This window comes from Atractosteus spatula, chromosome 1 (genome assembly GCF_055471065.1).
Source record: "Atractosteus spatula isolate fAtrSpa1 chromosome 1, fAtrSpa1.hap1, whole genome shotgun sequence".
Lineage (NCBI taxonomy): Eukaryota > Metazoa > Chordata > Actinopteri > Semionotiformes > Lepisosteidae > Atractosteus > Atractosteus spatula.
In genome coordinates this window covers 9689668-9704177 of record NC_142706.1, presented here as the reverse complement: position 1 = coordinate 9704177, position 14510 = coordinate 9689668, and the positions used below count along the sequence as shown (strand labels likewise).

The 14510-nt window shown below is 34.6% G+C and overlaps 1 protein-coding gene across 1 annotated transcript in view; it reads right to left on the bottom strand.

Moving 5' to 3' along the window:
* LOC148840567 (phospholipid-transporting ATPase ABCA1) overlaps positions 1–14510 on the bottom strand; it is a 300212-nt gene that overhangs the window by 101420 nt on the left and 184282 nt on the right. The window contains exons 29-30 of the mRNA XM_088932095.1: positions 7106–7233; positions 3015–3113 (exon numbers count right to left, since the gene is read on the bottom strand). Coding sequence (XP_088788221.1) covers positions 3015–3113; positions 7106–7233 — 227 coding nt within the window. The remainder of the gene's footprint in view (positions 1–3014; positions 3114–7105; positions 7234–14510) is intronic.

The window sequence follows — 14510 nt, the reverse complement described above, 5'->3', positions numbered from 1 at the left end:
AAGATATAAACAGAAATAATCTATAAATAGAATAGTCATTTTGTGGAAAGAGTTAATGGTTTACTTGTGTCATTCAAAGCTTTGATTTCAAAATGGCATTAGAAATGTTATCAAAATAAACTCAGTTTAATACATATGTTTTTAATAACTGCAGCTGCATTTCAAGATTGTGCCAAAGAAGCAACTGGAGAATTGTGAATGAGTATAATAAAGTACAGTATAAGCTAACAAGATAAAACAGAAAGTGATCCCCCCAGTCTGCAATTCACTGTCTGCTTGGAATATCAAACTTAACTCAAAAGTTCAAATGGTACATTTGGATGGTAAATTTACTGTGAAATGAGAATTAGTAGCTGAACCAGAAAGCATAATATTGCATCGTCTGTAAATCAATGTGGCAGGTAGGCAAAGTAAAAAAATTCCTTGTCTGCATCTTACATTCTTCAGTGTGACACCTGAAGAAGGCTCAACATACGATACTGTATGTTGTGTTTCTTCTTTCTCCTTTTCGGCATGGAATTGACCTTTACTTTTTCCTTTGCAGCCAAATGCTGACACAGCCCCCTACTCAATCTTCTTGTTATAGTAATGCTTGATTACTGACATCTTTTGATGATGTTCTTTACTTTCTCCAGTAATACAACAGGAGTCTTCTGTACTACTAATCTCTTAGAATTTAATGATACAGTACCTATGGCAATACTATAAAATACTGTATAGTCAAAATATGTATTTGCTTTAGAGATGCTGTTATCAAGGTGGTATGCAATTTATACAAAGTGAAGGGTGCTCTTGTGAGCTCCATCTCAAGCTCCACTAGGGGCTGCAATTACATGCATAGTGGTCCACCATGATGATCAGTGATATGCCAGAGGTGCTTCAAGAGATTTAAATCTTTGTTCATCAGAAAAAAACTGTATTAATGCATTGAATTTGATTCTAGTGTGCTTATTGTCTATTGATATTGAGGATGGACTTTTGAGACCTTAGGGTTTTTATACACAGGGTCTAAAATAATGATTTCTTCAATTAACATATTTTTTACATATTGTAATCAGAAGTTTATTTCATTTTTTTTGCACCCTCAAGTTGAACATGATATGCAAAATCTGAAAACTATTTGCATATTGCATCCACAGTATTTATTGATAGTAAGGGACTTACTAGTAAGAGATAAAAGGTCATGATGATTTGTATTTAATTATTACTCACTGAGCATCTTCAGATCTCAAAACATGATTATTTATGATTTTATACAATCATAAAAGCCAGCTCTATTACGACAAAGATATATTTAATTATGTAAAAATAATTTTACTATTATTATTAAAACTAAAATTCAAACACAATGAATTAATTTGAATACTATGACTATGTTTGCATACCCAATAATAAATGTTATCTTTGAAATAACAAAGCAAAAGTAAGTAACAGCGCGGATATTTGCCAAACGCCTCACTAGTGAACTACAAGCTAGTTGGACTTTGATCATAGCATTGCCAAAATTCTGATATATTACAGTGACACCTTTCATAATTTCATTTATTCATTAAAGTTATTCAGGGAGTTACTAACCAAAGGAGCAGTAGTATGTTTTGCATGTGGTAAATGCCATTATTTTATTTTGAGTATTCACTAACAGTAACAATACTTGCCTAATATACAGAGCATGGAAATTAGTTACCACATGATACTAATTACATGTGAATCACATATACTAAATAATTTTACTGACTGCTAATGCATGTAAATCATAACATCTCATGAGGAGATTTCTAAGACCCAAACAGTATTCAATAAAGGATTCACCTTGTGTTTCACTACATGGTAAGATAAAAGAATATTGAAGCCAGGTGGAGTGCACACATTTTTCATAGTTCAAGAGAAAGATGAAAGGTAAAACTCTGTCACAAATATAGAAAGAAGACACAAAAAGAACAGGACAACCACGTACCCCTGATATCTGTTTTTTGTGTTTTGTGTCTCTTTTTGTTTTTATTGTAAACTTTATGTTTGATATTGTATACTTCTATATTCTATACAATTTGTTCTACACTATGAATTCCTTCTACAATCCTAAGCAAGAGTTTATATAAAGCAAAACAAAGAATGGGGACTAAGGAAATTAAGACATTATATTTTGTGTACAATATACAGTAGATTATGTGAAATATCTCTAGGTGCTATTATGGCCCAGGACCTTCATTTACAAATAGAATCCAGCTAATTACACTCTAAAATTCATGTTTAATAGTCTTCTTAGTTCCTTCCAGAGGATTTACCAATTATTTTTACAAGACTGCTTTTTAGAAAATATTATACATGGGAACAATTTAACTGGAATACTATTGGTGGTTGTTATGTGCCATATGCCAGGAACTGTATTTCCCAGAATGCACTAGGATAATGAGGGCATCACTGAAAAATATAGCAGTACAGTCTATATAGTTGAAAGTCTCACAAGGATCAGATCATGAAGCCTTCTTTTTTGTGAAATCTATGATAATGAGATTTTATGTCTCATTTCAGTAAGCAGTCATTTAAATGAAAATGGAAATTTGTTCATTTTTTTCTTCTTTACTTATAATGGTTATACAAAATACAGTAGTGGTCATAGTTCTGTTTGCTGTGTTGATTCAAAAGTTTTCTGGTATTGTAATGTCAGGTACTCAAGTGTTGGATTTCTTTTGTACTCTCACACAAAAGTGCATTCAACTTGGTGCAGGATATTGGGGTGCTCTCTTGCACTTACATTATTGCTAAGTAAGTTTGTGGAGATTATGAGATTTTAAGAAGGCAATCGAGAAGCTTGCCAGCATGGACGCATTCACGTTGCAATTCATCAAAAAGAATAAATAAATAAATAAAATGTGCTTCATTCTTCTTCGTATACAGCAGTAATAATGATCAGGCTCAACAAAGATAGATTAGATTGATGGAGTTCTCTACACCGTAACACAGTTGCTGGTGAAAGCAGATTTAGGAACGGATGGTTTAATCAGCTTGTTACTCACAGTATGGGGTTGTTTTTCATGCAGCGAGTTCCAAAGCCTGGATGGTCCACTAGTGAATCTGCCACACGCAGCACTTCAACTTTATCTGGAGTATCATTGCTGCAACAAGATACAGGTTCTTATCAAAAATGAGTTGCCATTTCTTTAAAAGGACAAATCATCATTGAAAACCATTACCAGGACCCTATCTTTTAAGCACTGATCTTACAAGAACAGACACAGATATACAGGGAATATCTTGGAACTGATTCCCAAAACATGAAAGTTTAAACAGGTAAAATTCAAAACAACTATATACTTTATTTATCATTTACAGTGAGATCATGCTTTGGAAGACAAGCAAAATATGTGGTTTGATTAAATAGACCATGCCTCAAATTACAGTGTTTCACAAATGTTTACAGTAAAGTATATATTTTTCTCTCTACTAGTGCTTTGATATTTATTGAATAGAGCAATGCTAGTCACTGTTGGTTACCATCCATTACCTTCATTTGTTCCAATACAGGTATCTTCTGCAACAGTCTTGCTATTTTCACTACTTTACTCAGCAAAGATATAACTGACAGCAACATCAATATTATGATTGTATTAGTGGATGTAGCCTCTGTCTGGCTGAGGATGCTAGCTCTGACATTGAGATTTTGATTTTAAAATCATATGCAATAATACAAAAGAAAAAATATACAAACAACAATGGCAATAACAATGTCACAGAGAGGTCTTAAATCTAAATATAGATTTAACACAAGGATGCATAAGCTTTATAAGGTTACTGTGTACTGTGTACTGTGTAAGTCCTATAGTACTGTATGAAAAGTCCACATTTTCATACAAATATAACTTGTATAATCTATTCAAAACTTTTTAAATACACATTTGTTGAATATAACAACAGTTTTGTTTTACTTTAAAATGGGAATATAAAAAAGTGGAAATTGGTGAACTCATTCAAAAAGTACATAACACAGCTACTTTATAGACTTTTAAAGCCCATCTCTATTTTGTTGGAAAATGCTGTAGAAAATGCTAAATCTCATGTTCCATTCTGCACTATTACCTACTATACAGTACTTGTACTGTAGGTCTCTAGCAAAAAATGACAAAAAGCAAACAATACATGTCTGTGGCATGAAATTTGTCAAAGTAAGTGTGTGTACTTTCATTATATTTAATCAAAGCTGAGTTAAAGTATGTTTTGGACAAGTTAATAATAAAGGGATAATGCTTAGAATGTTGGTTTAGTAGAAATTCCTGAATAAATAAGACAATAGGAAGAAACATTTGCTTCAAAATGAAAGTTGAAAGTTGCTTCAGCTGATGTTGGTTGAGAAGCCCTGTGTCTCCACACAGACACAGTATCTGTGAAAGTTCAATAGAATCAGTGCGGCAATAGGCTGCAACTACAGTCACCACTGGAGATAAACCAATCTGCTATTAGGATTATCATATATGATAATATGTTATTAGGGTCGTATATGTAAATGTGTGCATACTGTATATTTAAAAGTGGAATACTCTTGGTGCTCTTTGTAATGCATAAAACCTCGTTTTTCAGACTCATTCAGATTTGTGACTTGATGTTAACACTTCCAAAATTCCTTTCACATTCCTTGAAGGTAATAGCAAATATTTTTCCAATCCTGCTCTGAATGATATAATATTACATTAAAGGCAGTGGTAAATATACAACATTAAACATAAGAAGACAAAATTCTGTATTTACAGTTGAATAACCTTGTGAAATACAGCTGAAAAAATGTTAGGTGTTCTGCTTTAGTTTTGCTTTTTGTAATTATTTTTCAGGTTTATCCAATATTTTATAACTGGCCTGTTTGGGTTATTCCAACTAACTGATGCTGTTTACCCCCTTAAAACAAACTATAAATTAATTCAGTTCTATGAGGACACTGTATTTAATCATCAGTCACAGATCAATTCCTACACTGGTCATTGCAGGTTGCTGGGAATGTTCTTTTCTTTTGAGCCATTAATTTAGAACCTCTTTCGTGAAGGTCAAGCAATAATTACAAAAAGCTATCTTTTCTGCACTCTAAGTGGCTGATGACTACAGTATGTAACCATTGGTAAGGTTTAATGTCAACTTCAGTTTTCCAGTTGCCAATGCAATCCTGTTTTCCCGCTATAGAAAATAAAGCAATAAACGGATCTCTAAAATTTTTAGGACGCTCTACAGTATATCTTATTAAGAAATACCAAAGACACAAAAGATTTAGTAGAATGCCTGGTAGAATGAAGGGAAATATCCTTACTAGTGGATAAAAGTTGTAGTTCATTTAACCAAAGATCAGTATTTTTGTACAGTATACAGTATGTATGCCAAACAAATACTAGATAGTAGTACGAGTACCTGTTATTACAGAGATACTTTAAACCTGTTGACTTAAAATATTTGTTTCAATTTTAAGCTGAATAAATCTTAAATAACATTTTGACAGTATCTTTTTATACACCAAAAAATAAACAAACATTGCTCTTTCAGAGAATAGTGAAAAAAAACCAACATGTGATCCATTCTCAGCAGTGGCAGTGTCCTACTTAATATTTTTCAATGGTATAAATACAGTACCATGTTGCAAGCTATGTGTACAGAAACTGCTGTATATCTTATTATACACTTACTGATTTCCTCCAGGAACAATAACATTTCTCTCGACTGGAATCACTATACAGTATCTGTGTCTTGATATCATTCATGTGGGACACTACACTGCTTCACACTGCAGATATCTGGCTCTGGCCTGGGGTCATTGACCTGGTCTCCTGACCTGGCTTCAGATAATTTTGAACAGATACCTGCTGTTGTACTGTATAGTATGTGACACCATACACAGAAATAGCTGGAAGGCGGAATAACATCACCAAGAATAGCCACTGGACTATAAGTAGAATGCGGACTCATGGTGATAACATGGCTGGACTATAAAAACCTCTGTAAAACTGTTGCAATTCGGGGCACTGTGGGAAATATACTGTACCTTGTGTGCATCTCCTTCAGTGTTCTCCAGAAGTGGCCATTTTTGTAATAATTAAACTCATCCTAAACCACTGGACTACGCAGAGACTCCTCGCATCCCTACAACTCCATTGATGATGGAGGCTTGAAGAGCTTTTGTTGGTGGAGATGCAAGACTGTTTTTACAGAGAACATCTGATGTAATTGATCTTTTGTCATGTCTTGTGGGTACCATTGGGAAGAATGGGGGATTTTTCTCTTATCAGCTGGTTAAGATGTTTGTCAGTATATTTATAAAAGAAATATCCATGATGTGTTATAAACTAGTACAGGATATTGTGCTGCAAATCCAATATCCCAGAAAGATTTCCTGAGATTGAGTTGGCTGATACATAAGTGATTAAAAACAAGAAAGGGAACAGTCACGTAAAAGGTAAACACTAAGTTTTCAGACTGGAACAAAAACAAATATTGTACAGTATATATATAAAAAAAACATTGGCTTAATTGATTGATAATAACATGTTGACCCTTAATTTTTGTTATTTTTAGAAACTACCAGTTCCATTGCTTCAGGTAATATCTCCCTTGTTCGTTCAATATGTAATTGTTAAAACTCATATGGAAGAAATTTTCAATTCATGTTTTTTGGCCATTTAATAAGTAAATTCAAATTCTCAATGGAGAAAAAAGAATGGAGAGAAAATCACAGAAAATACTGTTACAGCAACAATTACAGTTTGATTGCAAATTTATACAGTATGTTCTTTCTACACATTGATTTGAATACCCCAGATACAGTACTTCACAATAAATTTTCAAAAATGATCTCTTTCTAGACTGTTCATTATTTAAAAAAATAGAAAGGGCAGACTTTCTTGTTCTCAAACACTTCAGTTCAACTAAAACTTTAGTTGAAATAATAAGAAATAAGTATAAGTACAGAGTTGGGTAACAGTATGCACATTCAGTTTAGTCAGAAAGTCATGATTAATAGCCTTTGCTTAATTTGTATGCTTTTAGCAATGGAAATCCCTTGTTTTAAACACAAAACCCAAGGGGACTCAGGGGTTATTATTCAAAGTTTTGAAATAATTTTGTAGCATCAGATTACCTGAAAAATGTCTTCTGCAGAGCTCCATACATCCATGGCTGCAGCTCAAGATTTGGGTATTCCACAAAAGGGGGTGAAATTAGGGAAAAAATAAGAGACAAGCAGACAAAAACTGGAGGCAGCACCACCTGTAAGGTAAAGAAGTGAAACTTAATAAAATGAAATCACAGGATGGTTGTCAGCATGTTCATGATAATTTCCTTAGGGTTATATTTTACATAGGGGGACCTTAAAACCATCTATACACCAGTAGTGTAATAGTAGTACTAAAAGTGGACAATAGATACTGTATGCCCTTGCATTGTTGTGTGTTGTGTATATTCTATATTTACAAATATACACATTCATCAACACATTAGTAAATGTCTTGACAACAGAAGTCCATTGAGAGGAGAGAGTTAAATGCACTGCTTAGTCAAAACATTTATTGATGACGTGCAGCCAATACATGAGCACAGTACTATAGAAAATTCTTGTTCAAATTAGAAATGTATTTCTACAGTAAATTTTTTTCTTATTCACACACAGAATTGAGTAGTAAACTATTACAGTTGTTATTTATTGAATGTAAACACAACAAAATTAAAAAAACAACCTTTTGCACTGGTAAATCTACTACTAAATACGCTATCCAGCAGCCATATCACCCTGCAACTCACAACTGGCAACCCACTGAAGTTAAGCAGGTGTGAGCCTGGCTAGTACCTGGGTGGGAAACCTCCTGGGAAAAACTAAGGTTGCTGCTGGAAGAGGTGTTAGTGGGGCCAGCAAGGGGCGCTTACCCTGTGGTCTAGTTGGGTCTTAATGCCCCAGTATGGTGACAGGGACACTATACTGTAAAAAGGCACCATCCTTTGGATGAGACATAAACCGAGGTCATGAATCTCTATGGTCATTAAAAATCCCAGGGCATTTCTCATAAAGAGTAGGGATGTTACCCCAGTGTCCTGGCCAAATTTCCCATTGGACTTTAGTCATGGCCTCCTAATAATCCCCATCTACAGTATAAATTGGCTTCATCCCTTTGTTCTCCTCCCCACTGATAGCTGATGTGTGGTGAGCGTTCTGGTGCACTATGGCTGCTGTCGCATCATCACATTGGTGGTGGTGGAGGATAGTCCCCATTACCTGTAAAGCGCTTTGAGTGGAGTGTCCAGAAAAGGGCTTTATAAATGTAAGCAATAATTATTATTAAATCTTGCAAATTTGAGTTGATAGTACTAAGCTGGAATTACATCCATACTATTTTTTTAAACTTCTACAACTAAGATCAAAACAAATGTTTTCATAAATTGTCATTTTTCTGGCATCTCATTACATGTTCATACTTTATATCAGACATATTGCTTTTTTGAATAAATCTGTTTAGAAATCATCTTAATGTACAGTAATATAAAATCTGTCAAGACTAAGTCCAAGACCGAAATCCAAATTGAGACCAATACTAAGACCAATTTTAAACAACGACATACAGTAATACAGAACAAATAGTAAAAAAAATACCTTTAAAAGGTTTTGATAATGTACAAACCAACCATATTTTAAATAATGACAATATAAAATTCATTGTCTGTTGCCACATAGAATGTGTTTCTTATACACACAGACGTAAAAAACACTTAAGTACAGTATATAAACCATGCTATACAGTACATATTAAATGTTTTAAATAAAATGGATTTATTAGCAATTGCACACTTTTTTTGCCATTAAAACCTGAAAAAAGAGAAGAGCCCATGGTCTTGTGCACCACCCTGTTTTTGCTATTGAAAGGTTTTCTACATTTATTTCTTAGAAATTCTAATATTAGCTTTATTAGTTGCTACTGTATCTTTTAACTATTATACTTGAGGAAAATTAATTTTTGGCAAGAGTGAATAAGTTTTGCTAAGTTTAGTAGCTAAAGTATTAGAATACATGGAGCAGCAGAGTGAATCCTGATTACACTGTGTGTTTTAATATGTATAATTGTATATGGAATTAAAATAATAAAAAGGATTCTAATACATTAAAATTAAAATCACATTATACGATAATATAACAGTTATAAATGAAACTGAGACTTGACACAACAAGACCAGATGAGGATCAAGACCTCAACATTTGGTCTCAAGACCAGTCTTAAAAACCAAGTCTTAGGACATCATCTGTGGTTAACATAAGGAGTGAAAAACTTTGAATCACACATGGGATTAAAGGTCTGATGAAATGATTAAGATTAAGCAATGCAGAAGACATGAGGAAAAACACCAGGCAAGTAATTAGCTGCAGTATCTTCAAGGTCTTTACTCTCAAAGTGCGTCTTGAACTACCGCCTCCAGTCTCTAAACATGCTGATAATTTGTGACGCATCATATAACATCTGGAACATAGCCTAGGCGCAAAATGCAAGATTTTAATATTTTATCGCATTCCCCTAAATTCACATACATTCATGGACTAAATACTGCAAATTGCATATTAGATAGATAGATAGATAGATACTTTATTGATCCCGTGGGGGAAATTGCAGTGCAACAGCAGCTTAACACACACAACACAGCCACAGTGTAACGAATTATATAATAATAGTACAATACATACAATACAATACAAGAGTTACTCACAGTCCGGACGCACAAGAACAAACTAGAACAGAACAGTACACAGAAAATCGTATCACACTCATATCACACATATGAATATAAATATAGATGTAACTATAGATATAAATATAAATGTATTGCACAGGTCCCTGGCATATATTGCACAAAAAGTGGTTGTAAACGGGAAAAAGAAAAAGAAAAAGAAAGAGAACAGATATAGCAGTAGATGTGTAGATGCGTTTAATCCAGAAACAGGTCACTGTCGATGTTGCCTCTGCCAAGACGCAAGGTGGATGCGTTGTACAGTCTTATGGCAGACGGCAAGAATGACCTCCTGTAGCGCTCCCTGTCGCACCGTGGATGAATCAGTCTATTGCTGTACGTGCTCTTCATTCCTGCAAGCCTGTCATAGAGGGGATGGGAGAAGTTGTCCATGATGGCCTCTAGTTTGGACATCATTCTCCTCTCAGCCACTACCTCCAAGGAGTCCAGGTCAGACCCAATGACAGAGCTTGCTCTCCTGATGAGCTTGTTCAGCCTTTTGGAATCTACTGCTCTAATCCCAGAGCCCCAGCACACCACTGCGTAGAAAATGGCACTCGCTACCACCGACTGATAGAACATGTGTAGCATCTTACTACACACATTGAAGGACCTGAGCCTCCTCAAGAAGTAGAGTCGGCTCTGTCCCTTCTTATAGATGGCCTCGATGTTCTTAGACCATTCCAGTCTATCGTCGATGTGCACTCCCAGGTACTTGTACGAGTCCACCATCTCCACACTTAACAGATAAGTGTTTAAAATATTTTTTCAGATAATTCAATACCTGTAGTTGAAAAGCACTGAAAATATCTTGTTTTATACACAGTCACCATTACACAGTTAATATGTTTTTCTAAACAGCAACCTTGACAAACACAGTATTTCTGAAATAATACGGATTTTGCCTTGATGTTACTATAGTGATGAATTATCTTTATGTATACTGATTCTTATTACATTATGGCTTCTTGCTGTATACATAATCATGCAAATATAAGAGTAGACAATGAAAGCTTCAAATTGAATAGGGCATTTTGTTTTTTAAAGTCAGAATGAACATTAAGTTTATTTGATTAAACATTTCATTTTATAAGGCAGCTATACCAGAATCTATTATTGTAATCATTATTCTTGTCAAATCATTTTATGTCACCATGAAAGGAAATATAAATTTTAAATATCAACAATAATACTGAAATGTGTATTTGGTTATTACAAATATCATGTATTCCTTATTTAAATGTACAGTGCCTTGCAAAAGCATTCACCCCCTTCAAATGGTGTTCTATTTTTGAGTTGAGTTCAAAATTATGCATTCTTAATTTTTTAAAAGTGAACATTTATTGAATAGTTTAGTGAATATTACTTAAAACTTCTCAAAATGAAGACTTTATGGACTTAAATGTGAGCAAAAACTGCAAAGTATTCATGATTTCATTCTGTAACATTCTTAAATCATTATCAAACTGTTTATTAACAGTTTTGGTTTAAAACAAATCTCTCATTACTGAAGCTGCTACATAAATAATAGTTTTCCTATCACAACAAGTAAAATTACTATATCATGCCCCATGTTCTACAGAGTAACATTATCTTTTGAAAATCCCCAAGTGTAGTTTGTTTTTAATTTATTTATAATTTCTTAGGCAGTTTACAATGATCTATTCTGCTGGAGTTATCTGGTTAGATCACCTTGCTCAAAAAGTGTGGCAGCAATATCAAGGAGTCCAGGACAGCACTAACCACCACACCCCTGTGTAGCATCTACTGTAGTTTGCAAATATACTGTATATGACAAATTTAAAACTGAGAAATATCTGGAATAGTAGAAGGTGGACAGGGAGTTAGGTCTGAACCAAGAATCAAGAAAAAATGCTTCATAACATCTGACTGGTATGAAAAAGAGAAAAAACAAAGAAATACTGGACATTACTTAACACGCTGACTAATAAAACAACCAGCTGGTCATTTTGTTCTCCGGTAATGCCTTTAGATATGGTTTATCATGACTGATTTTTATCAATCTGTAAGTACCATCTGGTCATGGTATCATATTATGACATTAGTATTGTGATGTTTTTTTACAGAGATGGATAGGGAAGGATCATGTTGTTTTATACGAATCTAATATTTATTTTCAAATAATCCTTAAATAATGATATACTGTAACATTCACACACTGTTAATGTCACTTTTGTAAACCCCTCCTCTTAAGGACGCTCCAGCCCTTCCTTGTTTTCTACTCATCCACCGCACCTGCTCCCTGTTCCAACCCTCTTTTCAGTTCTCCTTAAAAGCCAGGTGCTCACGCTATTCCGGGCTCTGCTCTGGTTTCCATACCAAGTGAGTCCGGGACCTGTAAGCGCCTGGTCCCGTCAAGGTTTTAGTTCCTGTTCCAGTGCTGGTTCCGACCCGGTTCCCGTTTTTAAATCTTGTTTGTCTGGGATGGACTGCCCGGTTTTGGACTTTTGCCTCCGCTTGGATTCCCCCTTGGACTTTCTTCTGGATTGTTTGCCTCGGCCACACCTTCCCCGAACACCAGCACACCATGGACACGCCCCCTGTTTTCATTCCTGACTCCCGCATGCTTTTTCCCCCGTGTTTTCCCCACTCATCCCCGGATAGTTTCGTCTGCATAGGGTCCTGAAAGAACGCCTTCGTGACAGTTAAGGTTTGATGATACAAAAGCAAGCAATTAAAAATTGTCGATAGCTCTTTGACAACGTTTAAATCCCAGTGACCAAACAGAAATAAAAAGAATAATTCTGTTTACAGTGATTAGAAACACAGTTAATAAAAAGAAATACAATACTCAGTGATTTTTTAACAGTGAGTTTTGTAGATGAATAGTATAGTACAATTCTTTTTTTTAAATTCTGTCTTAAGTACTTATGGTATAGTTATCATTTGAATCCTAGTTTTAAGTCTTACAGGAATCTAAAACATTTATGTTTTCTGTGTTTGCTCCTTAGCCTAAATACAAATCAAATGCTAAATACAAGCCTGCAAAAACCATTCTGACTAGATGAAGCGATAGGAGACAACCAGCTATTGTGAGCTTGTCCAGCCACTGCTCTGGCTGGAAAGTTGTATCTTCCTCATCTGCATTGCTTGAAATTCTGACTGTCATGTTTTGACCATTTGTGTTTTTTTGTTTAATCTAATGTTGATTTGCATCAGTAATGCAATACAGAATAGATCACAATTTTAAGATTACTACAACAATAAGTATTGTATAAATCTTAACTACTAGTGTTGTATTAATCTTAACTACAGTACATAACTAAAGTTATATTAATACAATAAGTTAGCTGAAAGAAGCAATTCCCTCTCCTATTCCACTTTTTCTTATATTTACTAAACTACTTTCAGCAAAGATGGTAGCATTATCTGTGGAGCTCATTCATTTTTAATGATTTAGAAATATGTAAATAAATAATTCCGCAGCTGCTTGTTTTCATTGTGACATTACTGCCAATGGTTCTGCAATTCAAATGGAAACACCATATCCCCACATAAGGAGTCTATTCTCAAACCACTTAAGTGCTGCATTAGGTTATTTACAGACTGGAAGTAAGGTTTATGCATCCCTTCATCTGCTAAGCACATTTTTAAAAGTCTCAGACCTGCTAGACAAAAGCCGTAGCTGAAATGCATATACCAGGTGAATAGATTGGAAGGGGTACAGTATGTACAGTATGGTTTAAGTAAAATTTCGGCCTGCAAGCCTGGTACACACATTTTGAACAAATCAAAGTGAGAGGTCACAGGGGCTTTGGCAAAGTAACAGGAGATTCACTTTATCAGCCATGAAAAATGCAAATGGATACAACAAAACTAATTTTTAGAAATAATTCTTTGTTTTCTAAGACTATTGCAGTTATAAAAATATAGTAGTTACTTGTGTAGTTTGACATAATTTGCCCAAGGATAAAGTAATAAGAAGAACACTTACTACTATTGTAAGTGTTGTTATAATTATAGGGCATACTATGCAAGGTTGAAATGGTCACCTACTGTATGTGGTTCATTTAAGGCAGTTAGAAGAAAACATTTGCTGTATGATTTAAAAGGTATCAGACAGACACCATTGTGTGAACAATCTGGAGCCAGTGTTTACATGTCTGTTCTTTGTGTCTATGGTATGGTTGCCTGTCTGACAATTGCTGCCTGCGGACAATCAATAAAGACGATTAAATCCATTCTTCTCTATGCTAAAATATCAGGGTGGTGCTTGCAAGTGCTACTACTGTATAAAGAAAACTGATGCTTGTATTTTTACACAGCATTATTCTGTTGTATTATAAAAATTGCATTCACCTCTTGTATTACTTACCCTAATGTTCATTAGGGTAAGTATTATTTGGTCAATAAAAAAACAGCAGCCACTCACAGAGTGGTATCAGGTATTTGTATAACCTGTCAGGCAAGAAGGAACTATTTGTTGTACTGATAAATGATCTTCATAAATCCTGAGGCAAACAGGAAAGTTTAGCACAACTCTCCCTCTCAAGCCCTAGAGAAATAAGAATGACTGCATCAGTCAAGCACAAGGCAGACAGAAAAAGATAAATTAATATGCTGGGGTTGAATTAGATTTAACAGCCTTGAATGTGCAAGGTTTTTGATTGTATTAGATGCTGGCTGTGCCATCCTACACATGTGCAATTAATTTCTTTGTTGAGTTGTCTCTTTCTAGGTAGCAGTATTTCTGGTCTGTTGCTACAGTATGTACTGTACTTTTCTTCTTTCAACAGACAAATAGGTCAAGGCAGGGT